The 25,828-nt window shown below is 33.3% G+C and overlaps 2 protein-coding genes across 2 annotated transcripts; one reads left to right on the top strand and one right to left on the bottom strand.

The window, feature by feature from the left end:
- Positions 1-1,559: 1,559 nt before the first annotated feature.
- Positions 1,560-9,896, bottom strand: LOC132547200 (GTP-binding protein 10 homolog). Its single transcript, XM_060210962.1, has 9 exons — positions 9,800-9,896; positions 7,928-8,133; positions 7,602-7,693; positions 7,217-7,361; positions 6,792-6,865; positions 5,689-5,741; positions 4,938-5,123; positions 4,060-4,183; positions 1,560-2,883 (listed from the first exon to the last, which is right to left on the bottom strand). Exons 1-9 carry the CDS (start codon positions 9,872-9,874, stop codon positions 2,630-2,632), a joined length of 1,209 nt encoding a protein of 402 aa, XP_060066945.1. The 5' UTR covers positions 9,875-9,896; the 3' UTR covers positions 1,560-2,629.
- Positions 9,897-10,003: 107 nt separating this feature from the next.
- LOC132547203 (2-hydroxyacyl-CoA lyase 1-like) lies at positions 10,004-23,141 on the top strand. Its single transcript, XM_060210965.1, has 17 exons — positions 10,004-10,057; positions 10,550-10,654; positions 11,092-11,132; positions 11,750-11,830; positions 12,337-12,409; positions 13,397-13,474; positions 14,174-14,268; positions 14,882-14,994; positions 15,600-15,735; positions 16,083-16,272; positions 16,745-16,852; positions 17,920-17,973; positions 19,463-19,563; positions 19,820-19,978; positions 20,430-20,537; positions 21,997-22,180; positions 22,837-23,141. Exons 1-17 carry the CDS (start codon positions 10,004-10,006, stop codon positions 22,867-22,869), a joined length of 1,713 nt encoding a protein of 570 aa, XP_060066948.1. The 3' UTR covers positions 22,870-23,141.
- The last annotated feature ends 2,687 nt before the right edge of the window (positions 23,142-25,828 follow it).

Here is a 25,828-nt window from a genome sequence, read left to right as displayed (position 1 = left end):
ACATAAACATGTACCTATAAACAAAACTACCAGAGAAAACACAAAGCACCATTTATGAATGGTGAACACAGAAGAGCAATTAACCAGAAGAAACATCTTTAGCGTATATACGATCGAAGCAAACATGATGATAAAAATGGCACGCTTTTAAAATTCAACGAAATTATGTTACCAAACATCGGGTTATAAACCAGTACGTTTCAGATTGTTTAGAATGGTGTAGTAGTGGTATAAAATCTTTTGATTTTTGGCCCACTGTTCGCCCTTTATTCACTAATGCTGGTGGTAGTACTGACAATAGTATTGTGTTACAAGAAGGTAACAAGACTGTAAATAAACCTGATGAAATATGTAACATTTTTAGTGATTTCTTTATTAATGTAGCCTCAGAGATAGGTAGTAAGTGTACCGTCATAGAAGACACAGAACGCCCCTGCGTACAGGTAATCAACAAGAGGTCCATGGCCTGTAACGGTCTTCCAACAATCAATGAATGGATGGACAAATCCAAAAGTCAATCCAGATAAATTCCAAGCAATCAATGTAGGAAAGAAAACGGTAAAAGAGGACCTTGTTTTAGTAAAAATTATATTTAGATCAAATGTGAAGATAATGTAAAACTTTTGGGTATAAATATTGATTCCCTTTTAAATTTTGACGGCCATATTAAACACATCTGTTCCAAAGCCTCCAGACAAACAAATGTCCTGGTACGAGTTGCTAAAGATTTAACACTAAAACGGCAAAAGGCAACTTACAAAGCTTTCATTTTATCAAATTTTAATTTCTGACCACTTATATGGCATTTGTGCTCAAAAGCAAACACCCATAAATTAGAGCGAGTAAATTTTTTGAGTACTGAAGTTTGTTTATCAAAATTTTAATTCATCATATGCAGAACTTTTAGAAAAATGTAACTAACTAGAAATCAGAGCCAGAAACTTTTAAAAACTTAACAAGGCATACAGTACACTGGTCTATACAAGTGTCTAGTATGTATCAGCTGGTATAGAGATCCTTGTTTGATCATTCTGACATCAGCACATCACAAGAATCCTGTTTCCTGATTCCCACACATTTTGCTCTTTCAAAAAACATTTTTTGTCACAATTTGTAGTTAATGCCCAGGCATGGTACCATCAGTTTGTCATCAACTTTTCCTTTTAAAGGACTTCTTCTCAATAACCAAAATGTTCAGAGTATTCATGATGGGCCTGAAGTAGCACGAGATGAATTTCTGAGATTGGTCAAAGTATTGATATCAAAAACCTTTTAAGGTCACTGGGGTCAAATATTTTAAAATCTTCCAACTACTTTCTCTTAACAACCATTAGGCTTAGGGTATTGATAATGATACAAAATATTCACATACAATAAAACACATATTAACACTTCTGTACCAAACCTTTGCTAAAGGTTTTATACTTGTCAATACCTGAATTTGTTTTAATAACTCCACCAACAAATTCACACACCATTGTGCACATGTACATGTATATATAACATATACTTGTAAATACAGTTTGTTTATTATCAAATAAAATATGAAAATTCATCTGTAAAATCCTCAAACAGTTTTATTGAAGTCATCTGCAAAATCCTTAAACAGTTTTATTGAAGTAACTCTTTATACATTTCCATTTACCAGTTCTATTATATAAATATGTTTGTTTGTTGGGTTTGTTCGACATACTGTGACCAACTAGGGACATTTTGCAGCAGAGTCTCCTTGTAGCAGCTGGTGGCTACTTCACTGAACAACATATGGGAGTCCCAATGTATGCCAACCAGAGCAATAAGGTAGGCTGGAGGACAAACCTACTTAAGCACAGAATAGTCTTTGTTCTCAGCACCCAAACATCCCATGAAACACAAACACACCCCGGATAAAGAGCATCAAACCATACATCTTGGATCTTCATCACTGGTTACATCACAGCTTCAATAATCCTAATACTGTGACAATTTTTTCATCATGTGAAGTTACCTGGTATTTAATAGATCATTGGCATGTTAAGGGCCGTATCATGTGTCTAGTCATACATAAATCCCAAAATATCCCCCTCACCGCCAAACACCAGTCATAGTAACAAAGAAAAACATGTAAATTTTCAGTGATAATAGAAAAAGAAAAGATAACTATCACACTGCCCCTGAACATTTGAAACTCATAATGGTATGACATATAATGTACTTTGAACGAAAAGAAAGAAACCTGTAGAGACATACTGTTGAATAAACAGACCAATAGATGGCCACACAGACCAACACGATATCACATTTTCATTTCAGATCTTTATGATTACCAACTTCATTGACATTTAAATTTCTTTCCATCTACTTATTTTTCAAATGAATAACAAGTTTAACTTGATTGGTAATTCAATTGGATTTTGACCAGTTTAAACAAAAAGAATATTTTATCATATTGGATAGGTGATGGAGAAACCACAAATCTCAGGATAAAATTTAACAGCATTGCTGATTCTGAATATACTGCAGAGATACCTATATACATGTAATCTATAGTAAAAACTGTATGACTTTAACATGTTAACAGGATATTATATTACTATTGTCTCCCAATAAACATCATATTTTTACATCACACCAAGGTATCGATTTGTCATCATAATAACCTGGCCTTGCGTTGTTCATTTTTTAATCGGAGACGTTCCTGAAAGTTCTTTAAACTATCTGGTACCACAATGCCATGTTGCTCATTCAATCTCCTCTCCTTTTCATGATGGTAATCTAGTCTCTTACGGATTAAATCTTTCACCATCTCCACAGAATCTTGATTTTTGGCTGACATTTGCAATATACCGTCAAACTTTATAATCTGTTTAGGATGAAATTCTGGATCCACATCACTAAGTGATTCTGGAAATACAATTTGTCAATGATACTTAACTCTCTAACACTCAATGCTATAAACAAGGCACTTGTATTTTCAAAAACTAACTTAAAAAACAACCTATTAACAGTTTGTGCAATAATTTCTAGCGATTACCAAAAACAACATGTTGTTGCCTGAAAACCTACATTAAAGGCAACTTCTATATAAAAGACACCTGTCTATAGGGGCCATTTTGTTGGATTCCTGCTGTAATACTAAAATTTATTGTAATTAAAGCTTTAAAATAGATCCACCTGTCTAAAGGCCACTTTGTTTGGTTCCATAAGTTACACCATACATCATAATTGAACCTCTATATGAAGACAACCTGACTATAAAGGTCACCTTTCTCTGCTCCTTTTCCTGACCTTTATAGACAGGTTTGACTATTCTTTACCTTACCAAATTTCTAGTGAACTTTCACCTCATTAATCATATTTCGCTAGATACATTTAAGAGATTAGACACAGTTTTATGCACATGTGTACCCATATTTTATACATATATTATAGTGTTCTTTGCCTACAAAGTATTACACTATAAATATGATTGTAATATTTGTATGTCATTAGTATAGCAATCATTGTAGATACACTAATTCATTGTTTCACTAATTGGACCTTAAGTGATAGTTTGCCATTATGCAGCTGTATCATAACTTGTATGTCAGGTTTCAATTCGTTCAAGTAACGGCACAGTTCAGAATGTATAGTACATAGGTGCTTCACATTCTTCTAAAATCATCAGACACATGTATTTGAAATTATGAAATTTCCTGAATGACTAGGGAAGTGCACCTCCCATCTAGATTTTCTATATTCTTTTGTCCTTTTGATCACTTTGAGATTTCCTCAGTTGCCTCCTTAGCTTAAAAATATATTTATTTTTTTGTTTGCTTAAAAATCTAGGCCCTTGGCACCACTTATGAATGCTAGAAGGATGAAACAGCTTAATAATGCAATCTAATTCATTTTTTTGCTCTATGCTATCTGATAATGTATTTGTATTAAAAGATTATATTCACTTGTGTGTGTTTTGAACAATCTTTTTAAAAATGCATTTTTCCAATTTGGCAAAAGGAAGTGAGAAAGCAGTTTTTTATCATTATTAAACAGACAGTAAATGTGCCAAACTTCTACTTAAAGAAATGATATAATTACCTGGTAGATGTTTCACTTGGGATATTATGGTTCTTGTCTTCTCTTTAGCTTGGTCCAGATCTATTTTATTCAGGGCTAAAATTGCTGGCTTCTCTAAGACGTCTCTGTTATATAACTCAAGCTCCTGTGAGATGAGTCAAAGTAGCAATCATCACCAGTCTTAATACATACGTATCCATGGTAACACAATGGTTAAAGAATATTGCATTAATATCTATTTATTTGATTTTACATCTTTAATACCTGCAGAATATATTTTATAAAAAAACTATGAAATTTTATCTCCATGAATGTGTATGATCCTGCCTACCTGGTACAGTATAATCTTTTGTATCTGTGTGATGTAGATTGTCATACCTCCACCAGAGAGTAAGATATTTAATGAAGCTATTTCCCTTGTGGCTTGAGATGTTTTTGTTTACATAACACAGAAGTGATTGATTGTTGTTCCTCCACATACTTGATTTACCAAGATGATGCGCTAAACTGAATACATTGCACTACAATAGATTACCATCTTGAAATGTGTAACAAAATTGATGACATCTCAATGAGATGTACTATGCGAAATACTGACTTGACATAATCGTTATGGAGTGATGACATGTCAACAGTCTTTTCCCTAACAAAAAAACAGATTGATCTTTCCCCAACAGAGAAGTTTTTACTTGCTTAAATTGCATTATGTCTCAAGATACATTTGTAATTGGAAAATAGGACAATATAAATAACTCTTTTGACCATATATGGTTTTTGTCACTCTGCAGACACGTTAAAAAAGAAAAAAAAATTAAATGCAGAATTTGTAAAAGCAATGAAACCACATCTAACATTTGTGAGAAGCCTTTATCTAATATAGTATTCTGATTGTTCTTTACCTTATTCAGCAGTAGTATGGTTTCAAAAGCTGTTCTGTAAGCATATCTTGTGTGTAGCTGAAATCCGTCGATATCGACAATAAATAGGAGTAGTTTGGTCCTCTCTATGTGCTTTAGAAATTTGTGACCCATGCCTTTATTTACATGTGCTCCCTCGATCAGTCCGGGCAAGTCAGCTACAGTTATCTGAGGAGAAACAGTTGTAAATTTTAACTTAACTTGTATATATTGAGCTTCTGAGTCTGTCTAATAAAATTTATAATTCAATCGTTTTTTCTAACGGCAATCAAATTTTCTTTATCTTTAACACAAATCATGTAAATCATTTTAAATTTCAAAAACACATGATAATGGAGAAAGATATTCTGCATAGCAAATTTTTACATATTTTCAGTACAGTATAAGTAAACTATACTTATTCTGCAATAGGCCTACCATGACCAACAAACACGCTCTGAGGTCAGTAGGATAATTTCAGATCAATGAAGCCATGAAATACATTTTAACATCTGATTTTACTTCTGATGAAAAGTAATACACATGGGTGGGCTTATTACCTGACATAGGTTTATCACAAAATAGAGACAGTAATTTTTCAGCAGTTTCTAATACTGGTCATCAATTGGTATTACATGTATCACTTTATAGTAATGCCAATGATTTTATTATTATTTAGGAAAAAAAGATTTTCTAATAAAATTTTGAAGAAAGATGTTTTTCTAGAAATAAAATTACCTGGTAATTTCCTTACCTGTCTCATATCTGGGTATTGCATAGTTCCAATATATGGCTGTATTGTTGTAACTGAAATTTTTACATTAAATGAGTTTTAAGTGAAAGTAGGATGTAAGCAAGTATTTTATGGGAAAATGGGATAATCATTAAGAATATCTTACAATTAAACTATGTAACTTTTTTGTTAACTTCACCCCTTGAGCAAAATTACAGAATACTTCAAAGTCTAAACCACTGGTATTTTTATTTCAAACTGTTAATGTTGTGAATTTCTTCCACAGAAATCTCTTCAAAATAGTACTTAAGATTTTGAAGTGTTTTAAAACTTCCTGAGCATCTAGGTTTGAAGAAGTTAGACATCCTACAGTTGTTCAGAAGAATAAAGTTGAACACAATATTGACAGCAAAATTACAGAATACTTCAAAGTCTAGATCACTGGTATTTTTATTTCAAACTGTTAATGTTGTGAATTTCTTCCAAAGAAATCTCTTCAAAATAGTACTTAGATTTTGAAGTGTTTTAAAACTTCCTGAGCATCTAGGTTTGAATAAGTTAGACATCCTACAGTTGTTCAGAAGAATAAAGTTGAACACAATATTGACACAACATACTGTAAAATATCTTGAAATGTTATGCATGAGCTCATAAACAATGCCTTATAACAAAATTAATTTCAAACAATTGATTTTAATCATTAAATGAATTCAATTTTCAGCCATATCATCAATTAAATCATGCACAGCAGAACTCCCTTGTAAACCTGTACTAAGAGGCATGGCTAATTGTTTACTGTATGTGAAGAAAGATCCTACAGGAGGTTTTCCCGTGCTATCAAATCTTTTCATATTTGCCTAATGTTAAATTCGTGCTAAAATACAATTTTTGTAGCTGATATACTGTATCAAACACAAAAATATATTTAACACCTAATAAATATTTATATTATTTGTAACATTGTAGGAAATGTATTTTAGATTTTGTGCATAAAAACATGTGTTTCAGTTTTAACATGAAACTCTATCCCATTTTTTATTTTGCTCTATCAACAAATGGGTGAAATGGTTGAAAGAAAAGCAGTTGCCAAAGTTTACCTATACACAAGATATAATCACACTTACAAGGATATGCAGCAATTTTTGGAGATGTTCGCGACAAAGCAGCTAGAGTTGTTGATTTACCGGCATTTGGAAATCTGAATGTTGGTCAAGACAATCAGAAACAGGTACATTATAGCAACAACCAAAATAAAAAATCTTGTATTTTCCTGGATTGGTTGTTCAAGGCCATATCAATAGAAAATGTGACTGTGACATTAAAAGATTAAAAACAAAACTATACAAGACAGAGGGGAGACAACTCTTAACATTTGATGAATTAAATAAAATGAAAGGCAACATAGAAGCATTTTTTTTTTGTTGCCAAAATCCTTTTAAATACAAATGTATATGATTTACATGTAATAATAATTTAAACATATATAGAATTTAACTGATACATGTCTAACCACATTTTTAATATGATGTGTTCAGAATGAAAGACTTACCCCACCAGAGCAACATCTGCAATTAGTTTTAGGTCGAGAACAATTGTACGTGCCTCTCCTTTCTGACCGAGGAAGCTGTTTTCAATAGTCCCTCCCTTGCCACCTTTTGCCACTACCACTTCTTCACCATCCTCGTCAAGATCAGCTATTTTTAACAAAAGAAGAAAAAAATAAATTTACATACACAAATGAAATCTTGTGTTAATGTCACTACAACATCAGTTATACAGTTGATTTGGTTAAGACATTATCATACAGTCGGAAAAGAAGACTTTTCAAGAGTCAACATACAATTTTCCCTATATACCGGGGGTAAGCATTTTCCTTTAGGAACAGAATCTGAAGAGACTGATTAACAGACAAGATAATCACTAAATATAAATACCCATTTCCTTGCCATGCTCGTCTTTAACTGACACTCCAACAGGCACCTCTATACAAACATCCTCACCAGGGTTCCCCAGGATCCAATGTCTCCTGCATTACATGCAAACAAATAACACTAGACAAAACCCCAAAGAACAGTATAGGAAAAGACAGTTGATGAGAAAATTTGAACAAAAACAAAAAACAAAACCAAAAAAAAATACAAAAAAAACCCCCAAAAAAACACAGTCAGCAGCATGGAGTAAGGCTTCAGTTTATCAAAACATTACAAATTTATTGCATTTTCCTTCATGGTTAAAAATGCATTGAAAATATAATGTATACCTGCTATCTTGCCCTACAGCAGCAGCATAACGCTTCTTTGGATTTTTTTCTATGACAGTTTTCAGGTTGTTGATATCTTTGTTTGCTTTGATGTAAACACATCCTCCTTCTCCTCCAGAACCACCAAACTTCTGGAAGCCCTGTCCCCCTGCTCCTCCCCTCACATGAACACGTAATGAATCAATAAATGTGTACTTTCGTGGTTTCTACAAAAGAATGATATTTAATTCATTAATTGGTATATATATACCCTGTATATGAAAAAAAATCACATGTATTTGACAATTAGGGCCATTATGGTTTGACCATTTTCTGAACATCAAATTTTGTACATATCTATCAATTGGTTCCTAAATATACACAAGTATAACAGATATTTTCAAAGATTTATATTCATTATTGAAATAGCTGCTGGATTATGTTTTCAACACAACATTTTATACTTAGAATAAAGAAAGTTTAACATTCATACACACAGGTATTTTTCTTACTTTAGCCCAAAGTTTCTTTGGTGGGACAGGACCAGAAATCTATCAGTCATCAGAGCTGATATAATAGTGATAACGTAATTCTGTTTTTATTGTGTCTTGAAGAATTTTGTCATTCAAAAAACTTTGGAGGCAAAAAAGGGCCATTAGTTCTGGTATTACTTGACTCTGTGAAGAAAAGAAGGATTATGACAGCAAATATATGGGCAGTATATTTAGACTGAGTCTCATATATCAGATATCAGTAATTCTGATCAACAGATGTCAAAATATCTTACATCTGGTGAAGGTATTAAAGGAAACTTGAATTAGATGTATGAGTTTCTAGGATTATTCAAAGGTAAAATGCAAACATTACTACATGAACAGTGGTCCTCAATGATAATGCAATTCATATAACATCTTATGGTATGACAAATTGATGAATTGGCAATGTGAAACACTCACAGACAATATATCATACATTTAAGTAAAGCTAGTAAAGCCAAATGCAAAATGCAAGCAACATAAAAGATGCTGCGATGTGTATCACCATGGAACATAAATAAATTCTCAATGTGAAAGTCTGTAGTAGACATGTTAGTTTGATACCTGATCCCAATTAATAGGAACATACTGCATCAAGCATCCAGCCTCTCACATGATGTTCGGTACTTATGTAGCCAGTACACATGCTTCTTTTGGATGAGTCTGTTGCCCATTTGTTGGGGGCTAGGCTATGCATGTTTATTTGGCACAATGACAAGTGGTCATATTTATTTAGACTTTAAGTTAAAAATTTGGCCTTAATCTCAAATAGTACACATTACACTTAAGGTAAAATCATTTTAAGCTAACGGATTTGGAATTTCATTGTAAAATCTAGACCATCTTGAATTTACCAGACACCTGTGAGGAAATTCCAAATCTGATAAACTAAGAACACTACATTTTGTGTAAGTAAGTAAGTGGGAACCATACCAAACAAACCTAGTCTGCCAACTTGGAAAAACACAATGCAGAGCAGCACATAACACAACAAACAGATATCAAATCACTAGTTCAGTACATGACATAATGAAAAACCTCAACTTTCCCACTCTACATGCACGGATATTAAGACAAGAAACATATTATTTTACAAGATCAGACCCCATCACCACACTAGAAGTCATAGATTCATAACATATAACGTTTGAAGACTTCGAACCAAACATATAGACAATCCTTTTTATCCTTTATCTCAAAATAACAAAAAAAAAAAAAATAAATAACATTGTAAATACACACGCCTCTGCACAGCCACCACCCAAACAAATTTAATCGTCAGTGAAGTAAACACTGAACAGTGATTTGCATGTACATACATGGTCAAGTATTTCATCATAACATAAGTTTGACTTACAGTGGTTTTAGGCGCTGCTTTTGTTGAAAAACTTCGTAATGTCAAAATTAAAAAGTTCTTCGTCAGAGTCATCATTTTGTTAGTATTGATTGTTTGTGATCATCCAACGATCACATTTTGCTTATGGGCGCAGACATATTGAATTCACATTGTCACCTTCAAAACAGAAGAGCTAATATAAAATCACGTGACAGACCAGACAAAATGGCGAGCACAGTGGATGGGGCGACGGTTTTAGCGAGGGCCTTGAAAGCCCAGGTAAATGTTATTTACGTTTTAACACTTATATCAGGTGTGTTGAAATTCATAAAATTCTGAACAACACGCTGTTTAACAAGTTTAACAAAATGTTGATTGAGCACGACAGCTTATTTTATAATGTTAATGTAGACATTTTGATATATAGATCGGCCTGCATTTTGACACCAACTTTTATCGTAGTTGTTACTAGTTTTTGACTCGCTCTTGATATTTTGATAATTCTGTACATGTATAATGCTGATAATGATATCGAATACTGTTTCAGTAGTAAAAAAATTGAGAACCACCTTTAGTTCCTATATTATTTAGCTTTTTATTATATGGTTGAAATTTAAGGATAAGATTGTGCACCATGATAAAATATGAATTGTTATATCAAGTATACCAATTCAAATGAAACACACATGTTTGTGTATCGAAAAAAATAAAAGTAAGAAAAAAAAAAATTTCATGATGTTCAATCAGTAATTTTAAGTTATTGATTTTCAGGGTGTTGAGTACATGTTTGGAATTGTTGGAATTCCTGTCATTGAGGTTGCTGCTGCAGCACAAAGAGAAGGCATCAAATACATAGGGATGAGGAATGAACAAGCGGTATTTCTTTTAAACACAGTTTCATATGAATTTTCATTATATAAATGACATTTTTAAGTAAAATTCTGATAAGTATTCATTTTGTTTGCAAAAATATATCTTACAGGTTCTGGTATTCAGATTATAATAAAAACAAATAAAGCATTTTCTTTGAAATCTTAAAAAACCTTTAAAGAAAAAAAAGATGAAGTATATCTATCTTAGGTACTATTATGACAACATTGAAACCTTTTTGAAATCCGTCAATAATTCATGCACCCTTAAATTTTATTTGAAAAATACTTTCTGTTGAAATTCCATTTACATAGTAATCAGTCTTTATTACTAGGAATTAAATAGAAAAGCAATATTTTTATTTTTCTACAGTATATATGTTTAGTCAAATTACCAAAGTTCTTTCTTTTTTTTCTTTCTCATATTTCAATTTTTTTCTGCAGGCGTCATATGGTGCTTCTATTATTGGCTATATGACTGGAAAGTAAGTTTTTTTTTTCATGTTTTTCATTCTGCAAACTTTTAATGAAGCTGCTGATCTGGTGTCACCTACAACTGAAATAAAAAACGAAGATTAATCTGCTGTTTAATCATAAGGACTGTTCCTGTAAAACAACAACTTCATATAAAGGATTCCAAAATGTTTAGTCATTTCTATATATGGTTCAGTTTCCTACGTATCACTTCTAAGAAGATGATCAAAGTCTGTAGAAGGCACTCCTGAACAAAACCTTTTAGTGCTAGGGTGGGAAAGATCTGCAATAGCTCTGTAAATTTGATCAAAACACTTTAAATATGAAAAATAATAATATAATAAAATAAAATATCAGAGACACTGTATTGAAAATGAAGAAAATAAAAATTTTGATGTTTATGATTTTTTAAAAATCAAATACTTCGTGATCAAAGTTAATGCAGCTATTTTTTTTCTTGAATACCACTGTTAAAATGCCACTTAGGACATAGACCATAGGCTATAATAGTGTATATTTTGCATGCTATTATGAAACCATTTATCAAAGTATGATATAAATTGTAAATTATATATGGTATATATATAGCTTTAGGACAGTACATGTGCATGTGTTTGTCTGATTGAAGGCCTGCAGTGTGTTTGGTAGTATCTGGTCCTGGTTTGGTGCATGCTTTGGCTGGACTTTCAAATGCCAAGGAAAACTGCTGGTGCGTATTACAGTACATTTTCTTTCAGGCTAACTTGGTAAGCACATTGTAGTCTGTTTAAATTTCCAAAGAACAATGTGCAGTTATCATTATTCATTATTCTAAATTAGGTGACCTCTTTTTAGGAATGCTATATTTGTGGATTTTTTTTTTAATATTTATTTAAAGGTAGTTTTTTAATTTAGTTTAATTTTTTTCAGTTTTTCCAAATTATTGAAGCACAATGGATGTATTTTTTCGCTGTGCTCATGAAGCAGATTTTCTTTACACATTTATTTTCTAAGCTAATAACCTCTATTGTATTGGATAAAAAATACCATCTTGGTGGTTATTTCACTGAGCAAAATATTTGTGATTTTATTTTATAGATATTCATGAATAGAAAATTGTCAAGCTTAGGTAAATATACATACTGTAAAATAGCAAAAATATCATTCTTGCAATACTAACCAGATATACATTTCTACTCATTTTGACAAAGTCACATAAGTATTTGTCATTTTAAGGCCTGTCATTGTGATTGGTGGATCTAGTGAACAAGACCAGGAAGCCATGGGAGCATTCCAAGAACTACCTCAGGTAAATACCAAAGTGACCACAACTTTTGTATCCATTTCTATACAGTATATAATTTAAGACATTATTTACATAGGAATTATAAAATAAGAATTTGACAGAACACATACTCTTGAATTCTTCTGTGAAATTAATTACTGTGGATGAATTGAAAGATTTATATCAATCAATTGCTCTTTGAAATTGATTTATAGATAACTGTGGTGAAACTCATTTATGTATGAAGTAGTCATGATGGAATAGATTATAATAGTAGTACTTAATAAGGGGTCTCTGTCCTGACCTTACTGAAACAATTGCCCTCACACCCCGACAGGGCTTGCTGTGGCTATTCTTCAACAGTAAAGTTAAAATTGTGACTAATGTAAAGCATTCTCGATACTGTAGGGGTTTGTGATAACTTTCTTTCACTCTCTACGTCCTTGGAACATGTCATGGCTAAATTGAAGGCACAAGTTAAGTATTCTGATTGGTTCCTGATTGGTTCCAAAAGAAAAAAACTGACCAATCTCTCACAGATCTCTCGTTTTGAAGATTACAAAGGCGTGACGCACAACTTCAAAGCCATTATAATATGCCGTTTTGCCACCTTGAGATTTGTTTGATGTACATCAAAGAATCAAACTACTCTTTTAATCTTGTCTGCAAGGTGTCACACATGGAACCTTCAGTTTTGCAATGAAGTGTTCAAGGGGTGCAGAGATCGAAAGTGATTGTAACCCCTGGATTATTGAGGATGACTGTAAAGGATTTTATTTCAATGGTTTGAATTTTTGTGATTTTTCCAAAAGCTTGATATACTATTCAAGGAAGTCATGGAATTATTATTTTTTTGTAACAACTTTTAAAGTAAATCTTTCTTGAATTATCAAATTTTGAATCTCAAAGCAACTTTAAATCATCAGATTTGTGTTGATAACTTGAAAAATTCTGTATATTATTTCCTGTAACTTTTTGTCATCGAATTCAAAAATTATATTTGTGTAATAGGTGGAAGCAGCCAGACCTTATTGTAAATTTTCTGCCAGACCCAACAGTATAGAAAGAATTCCCTTCTTTGTGGAAAAGGTAAATATTGATTTTTTATATAAATATCTTAAAAACTTGGAGATTAGCTTACACAAGATCTATTTGATGTTTTATTTTCAGTTCTGAATTAAACTAAATGATTTCCATATGAGCCATTGAAGATGAATTCAAATTATGTTGAAATTATTCTGAACATTCCTGTCATTATGTTACGTTATGTTGATGATTTTTCCATACATTATCATATTGTCAAAATACAATATTTATACACATACCTTCAGTACTTTCAGTCTTATCCATAGAAGTATACTGTTGTCACATGTCATTGTATGTTACAGGCTATTTTATATGACTTCTTACAGGCAGTATTATATGGCTTGTTACAGGCTATTTCATATGACTTCTTACAGGCTGTATTAGATTGCTTGTTACAGGCTGTAACATAAGATTGCATTTCTTTATATGATATTCAAAGAGCCAGATTATTTAACCAGGTACAATATCCTCACATTTAACATGACATTTTGTTAGATCATATTACTTCAGTTCTAGTATCATGGGAAAAGTTTTATATGGTCAAGGACCCAAACTTTTCATATTTTTTGTCTTCAGTTTATTAAAATTCAATTTATTTGTTTATCTATTTTAATTAGATTGTCTTTTTGTGGAATTAAATAAAATTTGTAAGAAAAACAGAAAATAATTCATTAAACAAATTTATGGGATCATCTGTTGCAGGCATATCGTCAGAGTATTTATGGCAGACCTGGGGCATGTTATCTCGACATTGCTGGAAATATGGTGAATGCTACAGTGAATGAAAAGGATGTGTGGTAAATATTTTGTTTGAAAACTTGTTTTTTAAACTAGATAATCTAATTAATTTGGTAAATATTGTTGTACTGATATAAGAAAATAAATAACTCAAAACTCCAGATCCGACTTCCTTTCAGGATATTTTTCATTTGATGAGTAACAGATCTTTGTTGAAAACCTACAGATTTTTATTTCAGTATTTTAATATTTTACATGGCCTCCAGTTTACCAGTGTTAATCAGGATTGTATTCACAGGAGTATGGATGCGTTCTAGGTCACAATCATTGGTATGATGTCATCTTAAAGCCATGTTGACCTACATAAGTTACATCAATGCTTTACATGTTGCCGCAGATAACACACGTTATAGCCTTACGTTATAGCCTTACGTAAATCATTCAGATGATTATGATGTTCAGGAAGCTTTTCCAGAAATATACATACAGAAAAAAAAATATGATTTTATTAAATAGACAGAATGATGATTATATGAAATATAAATTGTATAAAAATTGAATGGTACTTCCGCTATTCAATGTTGGATAAGTTTGTTTTAAAAAGTTAGGGTTAGTTTTTTTGAAAATGCTGCAGTTCTTAGTCGATTTCTGTCATCTAGATATTTGTTTCAGGTCCTCCATCGTTTGCTCTCCTCCTCCGAAGAGTTTGGCTGACCCAGAAAGTGTAAAGCTTGCCACCGACCTACTCTACTATGCTGAAAAACCTTTAGTGGTAGTGGGTAAAGGTAAGTTATTTTGAATAGCCATGCACTAGGTATGGATATATCAGATGATTTGATTTCCAATACCACTTGATGAATTTTGGTGAGCTTGTATGACACCTACTAACCTTGTGACCTTTGATGGTCTCCCCCTAACAACTGATGACCTTTGGTGATCTGCCATAGGACTTGATGAAGTTTGGTGAGTTCCCTTAACCTTTCGTGATTTATGATCACTCCAAAAACATCTTGTGACCTTTGGTGGCATCCCATAACACTTGATTACCTTTAGTGAACTGTAATACCATAACTCCCATAACACCTGATGACCATTGGTTACATGCCATAACACTTATTGAAATTTGGTGACCTTCAGTAACACCCAATGATGATCTCTCGTAACACTTGATGACCTTTGATGACCTTCTATAAGACCCAGTGACTAAAGTGACCTCCCATGACACCTGATGACCTTTGATGGACTTCCATAATACTTTATTTTATGACTTCTCCTTACTCATGCTTGCATTTTATGACACCTGATGACCTTTGATGCCCTTGACTGACCTCAAATTGGCTAATAATGACCTATTCTACCCCATCATGACCTTTCTATTTCTATCATACAGGTGCAGCCTATGCTCATGCTGAGGAGGCTGTAAAGGAGCTAGTGATAGGTGCACGACTGCCATTCCTTCCTACACCAATGGGTAAAGGTGTCATACCAGATGACCATGAACTCTGTGTTGCACCTGCGAGGTCAAGGTCAGTATAATAACTGGTAGAAATTTGTTGCATTGCACGAAATAAGCCAAAACAATGAACTTAACCTTTATGTTATATTTTTGAATCACTGCTTTTTCAGCCATTTTGTCCATTTTGCAAAAGTCACTTGCCTTGTTTACTTATGAGTGCCACCTCGTCAACATAAACTGCCCAAATGACACCAGTCTTCTGGCACAAAGCATTAAGTAGTCAGGCAATAGTAAAGATTAACTCCCTCAAAATAAGGCTCACAATTTATCAATCAGTCCTTATATGCTGCTATTATCACTGCTTCTAATATTACTGCTGTTAGATTAATGATGGGCTACAATTTCTTTATTTTCCAGGGCTTTGCAAGATGCAGATGTTATACTTTTACTGGGTGCCCGTCTAAATTGGATGTTACATTTTGGGATGCCACCAAGATTTCATCCGAAAGTGAAAATTATCCAAGTTGACGTTTGTCATGAGGAAATGAGCAACAACATTAAGGCTGCTGCTACGTTGGTGGGCAGTCTGGATGCAGTAGTCACTCAGGTATTGTAATTTATTTTACTTTTCGATGGTAGTCGTACAATGCTAGGTAAAACTTTAATGAGAGATTATAGGGAAAACCTGGTGGCTGGAAAGGTTATGCCACAGCGAGCAAGTATTAAACACGGACAGGGGTCACTGACTCTCGTACATCTATGAACAAGTGTTTTCATCCGGCATACTTTGTATTCCTACATCAATGTATATACCTTACTGTACGATTTTTGACCTTAGTATACATAGGATTATAATCAAGTCAATTCTTTAAGATCTCACACACTACCTTTGTGAGTGTTAGTACACTTCACACAGTCTTTGGTGTGATGAAGATGACTGTGTAGTCATCAAAATGTCACACTTAGATCTTCTACCGGTTGTGTTATAAAAGATTTTATTCTACTGACATTACAAATCTGAATAAAATAGTCTGACATTTTTTTATTCCATATTTTACAATGTACCATGATATGTTTAGATAAATGAAGAAATTGGGAGACGACCCGGTAAATTTGCCTTCAGCAAAGCTGCACCCTGGTGGAAAACCTTGCATGGCAAAATCCAACAAAACCAACAGAGTGTACAGGTAAGAGAGGACAATGGTTTTGTTTTTAAAGATAAAGGAAAAAAAAATTGAAAAATATCTACATATTTCTCTGCAGTCAAATTGTAACATTTACTGTATACTGGAAAATTTTGCCTCCATTGAATTTTTGCCCTTTTTGCTGTAAGAACAGGGAGGGCAATTTCAAGACGGCAAAAATTGATCCACGTATTTAATGGTAATGTCCGCAGAGGATGAAATGACATGAAGCAGATTCATGTATAATGGCATCACTATATCAAACTCATGTTTGAACAGCGGTTGGTTTTTTCAATACAGTGTTCTAAAATACAAATTTATTTGAAATGTTCAAATAAAACAATAGTCTTATATAGCAGATACCTTCATATTAATTGCCTAATTATCCGTTGAACTGTCATACATCTGTATAAACATCAGGAGCGGCTAGAATCATTAGCTGAAGTAGGATGCAGTCAAGTGTGATACAGGTAAATTTTGGCAAGCATGACACTCGCTCATCAAATAGAGGGGGGAATACATTGAACATATGATGGACAGGGACAAAAATGAGTTCAAGGAATCGGGAGTATTTGTGGAATAATGGCTTAAGGAATTCGAGATGTGATAAGAAGGGATATAAAAGATAATGGTGGGGACCAAGCAATCAGTTTAATAAATAGGAGGTAATTAAGTTAAGTAAGTTTGAGGAAGTTGGGTTATACTGTAAAGGTGATTAGTTTGATTATGAGTTGGTGCACCCAAGTACAATGTATTTGCTGTAGAAGACAGAATGTGGTTTCAATCAGTCATGCTCGTGTGTAAAAAAAGACAGTAAAATACATTAAGTTTTGATTTAATAAAATTATTTTTAAAGAATGTAATAGATCTAAAATTGTATGTCAAGACAAATGCTGTCTTGGTATAGTTGTAAGTTTTTAAATTCAGGATACTTGTCATCACTATGTTGTAAAAAAAACAGCATTACAGCAAACAAGCTGTATCTAAATATTAACTGTTTACAAACCAATGACAGATATCAAAACAACATCAAGTATATTTTAACACTTGTTTTATTATTTCTTTTTTAGAAAATGATGTCTGACAAATCAGTTCCACTTAATTTCTATGCAGCATATGAGGATGTAAGTATATATATATAAGTCAGACAAGCATTTAAGAAATGCTAACCAGCTTTCTTTATGACTACTGTCTTTTGAGATCTCCATATGTAATTACAAGTTCACAGCAGTTAACTTTTATGAAACAGACTATATTATGTTAAACTATTATCATTGTTGATTATCTTGTCTTCAATTATTTCCCAGCTGTCAACTTAAATGAAACAGACTATAGATCATGTTCTACAATGACCATTGTTAATTATGCTGCCATTTGTTATTTTCTGGCTTTTAAAATTTTAGAAATTGTCATAAATCTGAAATTTGCAATAGTAAATGTAAATGACATACAATAGAAGGTTTGTGTACAAAATATTGTTACTGTACGTGGTTCAATAAATTGTTATACTTTGTTGGTTATTGATAGTTTATCTAATCTGGAGTATAAAATCCAGCTTAACTGGAGTCTAAAAGACTTCTAGTATCAACATCCTGACCTGTGCAGTGGACAGGGAAAGAATGTATTTGTTACATCTTACTGCCTGTAGTAAGAAGTGACTAATTGTGTGGCACCCCTAGCAGATCAGGATTGTTTCTCTGTGAAGCCTTCTGTTTAGGGGACATGGAGATCCCTGCAAGTTCAGGGTCTGCTGCAATCTACCGCATGCTTGTAGGAGGCGGCTAATTGTGGGGCACCCCTAACAGATCAGGATTGTTTCTCTGTGAAGCCCCCTGTTTAGGGGGCATGGAGATCCCTGCAAGTTCAGGGTCTACTGCAATCTACTGCATGTTTGTAGGAGGCGACTAATTGTGGGGCACCCCTAACAGATCAGGATTGTTTCTCTGTGAAGCCCCCTGTTTAGGGGGCATGGAGATCCCTGCAAGTTCAGGGTCTACTGCAATCTACTGCATGTTTGTAGGAGGCGACTAATTGTGAACCTACAGTATTCTTTCCTTCTTCTACAGAAGAAAAATTGAAAAGACCAAAATAGATCTGCTGTAGCCGTCGTCACTTGTAGAATTCATTGTTAATTATTACAACAGTACTGTTCATTATACCACCAACAATGTGAGCTCTGATCAGTAAATAGAAAGTCATGTACCGATGATGTTATTAATTACTGTTGTACCTGCCTGTTCTTTGGTTGGTCAATCTAATGTATTTAAGTGAAATTTCAGGGCTAACTCATTGACACTGACTCAGAGTCAGGCAAACTCATTGACACTGACTCAGAATCAGAGGTCAACACATTAATTTTACTCAGAGTAGGTGGCCAGCACATTGACTCTGACTCAAAATGATGGAGCCAACACATTGACTATAACACAATGTAGGAGTATCACATTGACTCTGACACAAATTACGAGTTGAAGTTTTAATAGGACAATGTATTTCATGTTAAGTTCACTGAACAGCAGTAAATATGTGGATGGGTTAATTACCAGATATTGACTTAATAAAGAATAATAAATCACTTAGTTGTATGCCTGGTATTTTATCTGTCTTTTGTAGATCCAGAAACTTCTACCAAAGGATTGTATCATCGTCAGTGAGGGTTCTTCAACAATGGACATCAGTAGGACCATGATCCCAAACTTCCTTCCAAGACACAGGTACATTGTCTGTCTGGTTTTTTTTTTATGTTCTTGCAAATTGGCCTGTTATTTGGATTATTTTCTAACATTTTTCTGTTGGTCTGGACTTATCTACAAGCATTCTTTTGTTGATTCCAAGAACTTATCAAAAAAAAATTAGTAAACACCTTAATAATATTTCTTTATCTTATCAGAGATTTGATTAAAGACAAATAAATTCATGTGTTGTGACATTTTTTGGTGACCATAAAACCTGAATATGTATCTAATGCAGATTGGACGCAGGGACCTACGGTACAATGGGGGTGGGTCTAGGATTTGCAGTAGCTGCTGCAATCTGGTGTAGAGACCATGCTCCAGAAAAACGTGTTGTCTGTATCCAAGGGGACAGTGCATTTGGCTTCTCTGGAATGGAAATTGAAACTCTCTGTCGGTAAGTACAAATTTAAGCAAACAATCATCAAGTGCGGGGCTGTTCAAATAGTGAATGGTTATTTTCTTGGACATCTAGATATAAATAAGACTTGGATTGATATTGAAGGAGGGTTAAACTGAGCGAAAACTGAGTTAAATAAGCAAAAAGTCTCAAATTATGTACTCTATCTGACAGAACTTTTTGACCTCAGTGATATGTTTACAACCATGTGACGTCATCAAGTAACTTATTTAGGCTGCCACAGTAGTGTCATTACATGTCTTATCATATTTATGACTTTGTCTGATGGCAAGACACAAAAGACAAGTTCTGTGATAATTGTGTCGTAATAAACTCATTATGTTGGATTTATTGTTTGTTTAATAAAGAAATAAAAAATTGAAAACAACCATTGTTTATAAAAATTAATGAAATTTATAAAAAACATATTTTTGTGTTTTAATTCCAGCTACAAACTTCCTGTGATTATCATTATCATGAACAATAATGGAATCGGTTTTGGTATGGACGACGACTCATGGCAGTCTATTTCCGAGTCCACAGATCTCACTCTCACGTGGGTATTATGCTCCTGATTCCTGATACACGCAGATTTTAAACTGTACTTTATCCTGCATTAGAAATACAGGGGGAGGGGTTTACATAATCCTTCAGTCCTAAGTTCAGAGGGTGGGCTTATCACAGGACAGTGAAATAGCCGTGGTGTATAATTTTACATAATAGCGCAGTACATAAAGTATATGAGAGAGCTTATTGACAGATAATACTGTGTAGTAATATTCATGGGGGATTTATAAATAAAATGGTGGTGTGAAGTTAAATACCTGTGAACTAGCTCAAACTTGGACAATAATGAAATATTAGGCCTACAAAATAATTGAACACCTGAACAGTATGATGGTTATCAACATAAAACAATATCAAATTCTTAGAATTTCAAATATGTTAATTTTGTTCAGTCTTTAGGTATTAAAATTTTATAGCTTTGGTTGGCTATTTCTTATTGATTTTAAAATATACACAAACATTTTGCTCTGTTCAGCTTATAAAAAGGATAACTTGTTGTAGCTCAAGCATGATTCAAGTTGATGTTTGTAAATCAACCTAGCTAGAAGTATATATAATTTCAGCAAAGTAGATATCTTTGTTTACATGATGAATTGAGACATACAGTTTCTATAAGAACATACCAGTAAGTAGATTCTGTTTCCTGTCAGAAACCATTCAGTCATGTCATGGTTATGTAACAGCTATGAAACCTCATAAGACTCTCCTTAATGTCATCAGGATAAAACACACATAGAGAATGTCACACATTCTGTAGATAAAACCAGATGCAAGAACTGCATAGTATATCAGAGAAACTGATAGAAATTTGGGGCTAATGAACATCAGAGGGACACATAGTCCCAAGAAAAAAAAATTGCAACAAAAGCATTCGCTGTCTGTGATTGATATATTGATATCATAGATCATTCCATATCGAAAAATCATATCATTGACTGTTGGAATCCCAAAATAGTCGACATGGAACACAACTTTTTCAGACAACTAGTTAATGATGTGATCTGGATACACCATAGCACGACAGTACTAAACTAGGACTTAGGGGGTCACAGGCTGTCACACATCTATAACCATATAGTCATCGCTTTGTCTGTCCATCTGTTCGTCTGTCCGTCATGGTATTGTATGGAGCATAACACAAGAACTCTAAGAGATATCAACATAAAACTTCACTGATATACTATGTAGTCAGCGAAATGTCACACTCAGATCTTCTACTGGTTGTGTTATGAGAACTTCTAATCTATAGACATTAACAATGTGAAGAAAATATTCTGAAATAAGAAGATAATGTTGTGAATTTCTTGTTTTTTATTAAACCTATCATAAGAGATCCTGACTTGTGCTGAATATCCGTTCAATGTCTGGTGTCAGTAGAATTATGTTTCTTTTATACACTATGCTCAATACATACGGTACCACCCATTGATTATCTCCCTTGTTTGTAGGTCTCCGCCCACATCACTTATGGCAACAGCCCATTATGAAAGGATGATTGCCGCATTTGGAGGAACTGGATACTTTGCACGTACTCCGGAGGAGATCACCAAGTGTGTTAGTGCTGCAATGAGTAAACAAGAAGTTTCTATTGTAAATGTCATGATTAACCCCATGTCCTTGAAGAAACCCCAGGTAAGGATACTGAACATTACAGAAATTAAATTTATTTATCAAAAGGAAGCTATAAAAAGGAATGTTTTTAACAGAACTGATAATGGTGTATTGAATCACCTGTTTAAAATTGTATTTGAAATAGATACAGGTTGGTTAATGGTTTAGTGAGATTAATGGATGGTTAATGGTTTTGATGGCTGAATGGGATAAATGGATGGTTAATGGTTTTGATGACTGAATGAGATGAATGGATGGTTAATGGCTTTGATGACTGAATGAGATTAATGGATGGTTAATGGTTTGGATGATCCAATGAGATTAATGGACAAGGGATGGTTAATGGTTTTGATGACTGAGTAATAGAAAAAGATGGTTAATGGTTTTGATGACTGAATGGGATTAATGGACAGTTAATGGTTTGGTTGAGTGATTAATGAATGGATTTTTTTTTAGGGAAAGTGATTAAAATATTGACTTAATTTGATTTTTAGTCTCACTTTATTTATAACTAAGTGTATTTAATGGGATGGATGGATTAAGATTGTCATAAGGACTAAATTTAATTACAAATGAGTTTAATTAAATAAGTTTAGGAAATGGATTTGTTAAGATTTTATCAATCTGATCATTAGGTATTTGACTTCTGATACTGAAGAATAATACTTTTGTTGCAGGATTTCTTCTGGCTGACAAAGTCCAAAATATAAAGAAGAGATAGGTTTTCCAGCAGTAGGTGGATCCCAATATGGTGTTATGTTCCTGTACACTGGAATATTTAGAACACAAAATAACATATTCTGTGATATATTTCATTGTGAAAAACTTTGATTTACTGTTCCTCAGAAAGGAATTGGTGCATTTGTTCCAATGGCTTTTTTATCAAGTAGATGTGACATTCAGAAAAATTCACTTTAATGTACAATTTTGTTAAAGATGCTATGAAATATGAAATTGATATGAATGAATGTATCTGATTTTGTTTTCTATTCATAATTTACTACCACACACACACACACACACATATATATATATATATATATATGTTCTAAATTGTTCTTTACAATAGAACAATGCTTTCTTTATAATGAAAACTATACCTTTGTAAATTAATGTTAAAAAGAAAAAAAATCTGTTTATGTTTATGATTTTGTATGAAATTCAATGCAAAAATTGAATTGAGGTTTGAAAAATATCAATCTATATGTAAAATCTAAATATTGAAAATGATTATGTTTGGAGACACAAACTTTATGGCTAATTTCCCCTTCATTAATGCTAAAATTCAGAATACTTAAACCAAAAACAATCACATTCAAAATGATAGACATTTATTTTTGAAAGTCTTTTACTCAGAAAGTTTTTTGAAATTTATTAATTGGTTTTGTAAACAGAATTTTTTTATACAGTTACCAGTCCAGTGAAATATATATACATCTGTTCCATAATTTGATCATGTTGAAGGATAAACACAAAAATCCTTTTAATATTGATTTATTTTTGATGGTAGTTTAAAATCATTTCCAACTGAAGTAACCACAAAGCTATTTTTTGTTGTTTTATTTGAAACTTTTATTTTTACCTCAGAGTCTAATACAGTTTTGTCAAGATTAGTACCTCCAAAAGTTTTAAAACATTCAAAAGTTATAAAAGCATCGATTTGAATATTTCATAGTTGATTATTAGAAATTTAAGATGAAAAAAGAAAAAATTAATAATGTGCTGCTGTTTTCTTATATTCATTAAACTTGTTATAAAGAGGGCATATAGAAAATATGTTCACTTTTGTTATGCTTATATGTATGTGTGTCTATGAGTGATACATGTGTGATACAGATGTGTGTAAGTTTGATGCTGTAGTACAGGTATATTTGGAATGAATGTTTAACAAAGTTAAAAAAGAATCATGATAAATTATGAAATTGTTAGATTTTGATCTCATAATTCATTGTTGTACACATTTATTCAGATAATGAAACAATGTTGATTGTTGAATAAAAAAGAACTAATTTATCAACTAAATCCCTTGTTTTAATTGATGTTCAATTTTTTTTGGCAATGAACGCATTAGCTGTTAATAAGCCCTACCTTATCGTGGCTGTTCTGTAGAATTACAAACACTGTTTCATTATACCCAGTGAAATGCATTTGCGGAAGATATTAACTTGGGCTCTGTGTGTGCATCTGTGCATCCTTCCATCCGTCCCTTTGTCTGCCCGTGCATGCGAAACCATTCCACTCAAACTCAACTCCACAAAACATTCTGTATATATTAAGTTAGTGCACTAGTTGTGCCGTTTGTTATTGACAACATTTCATATTTTATACTTTCTCTGCGACCATGGAAACATAGTCAAAAAATACAAAATTTGATTTAACTTTCCTTTCTGGGCTATATCTTCAAAACCGTTCCAATAAACTACACAAAACTTTCTGTATGCAATAGGATTAGTGCCCTAGATAATTTTTTTCTGTTACCATTGTCCTGTGATAAGCCCATCCTTAAACACAGTTCAGTAGAATTACAAACACTGTTCCTTTGTCCTGTAATAAGACCACCCCTTAACTATTCCATTGTTTCTAATAAGCCCACATTGTCCTGTAATAAGCCCACCCTTAAACTGTTCCATTGTCCTGTAATAAGCCCACCCCTAAACTGTTCCATTGTCCTATGATAAGCCCACCCCTACACTGTTCCATTGTCATGTAATAAGCCACCCCTAAACTGTTCCATTGTCCTGTAATAAGCCCACCCTTAAATAAGCCCACCCTTAAACTGTTCCATTGTCATATAATAAGCCCACCCCAAAACTGTTCCATTGTCCTGTAATGAACCAACCCCTAAACTGTTCCATTGTCATATAATAAGCCCTACCCTAAACTGTTCCATTTTCCTGTAATAAGCCCACCCCTACACTGTTCCATTGTCCTGTAATAAGCCCACCCCTAAACTGTTCCATTGTCCTGTAATAAGCCCACCCCTAAACTGTTCCATTGTCCTGTAATAAGCCCACCCTTAAACTGTTCCATTGTCCTGTAATAAGCCCACCCCTAAACTGTTCCTTTGTCCTGTAATAAGCCCACCCTTAAACTGTTCCATTGTCCTGTAATAAGCCCACCCTTAAACTGTTCCATTGTCCTGTAATAAGCCCTACCCTAAACTGTTCCATTGTCCTGTAATAAGCCCACCCTTAAACTGTTCCATTGTCCTGTAATAAGCCCACCCTTAAACGGTTCCATTGTCCTGTAATAAGCCCACCCTTAAACTGTTCCATTGTCCTGTAATAAGCCCACCCTTAAACGGTTCCTTTGTCCTGTAATAAGCCCACCCTTAAACTGTTCCATTGTCCTGTAATAAGCCCACCCCTAAACGGTTCCTTTGTCCTGTAATAAGCCCACCCCTAAACTGTTCCATTGTCCTGTAATAAGCCCACCCTTAAACTGTTCCATTGTCCTGTAATAAGCCCACCCCTAAACGGTTCCTTTGTCCTGTAATAAGCCCACCCCTAAACGGTTCCTTTGTCATGTAATAAGCCCACCCCTAAACTGTTCCTTTGTCATGTAATAGGCCCATCCCTAAACTGTACCATTGTCCTATAATAAGCCCACCCTTAAACTGTTCTATTGTCCTGTAATAGGCCCATCCCTAAACTGTTCCATTGACCTGTA

This window comes from Ylistrum balloti, unplaced genomic scaffold (assembly GCF_031769215.1).
Source record: "Ylistrum balloti isolate Yb309-2 unplaced genomic scaffold, AGI_CSIRO_Ybal_v1 Utg369938, whole genome shotgun sequence".
Taxonomy (NCBI): Eukaryota; Metazoa; Mollusca; class Bivalvia; order Pectinida; family Pectinidae; genus Ylistrum; species Ylistrum balloti.
The sequence above is the reverse complement of the archived record's forward strand: the minus strand, read 5'-3'. Positions and strand labels throughout refer to the sequence as shown.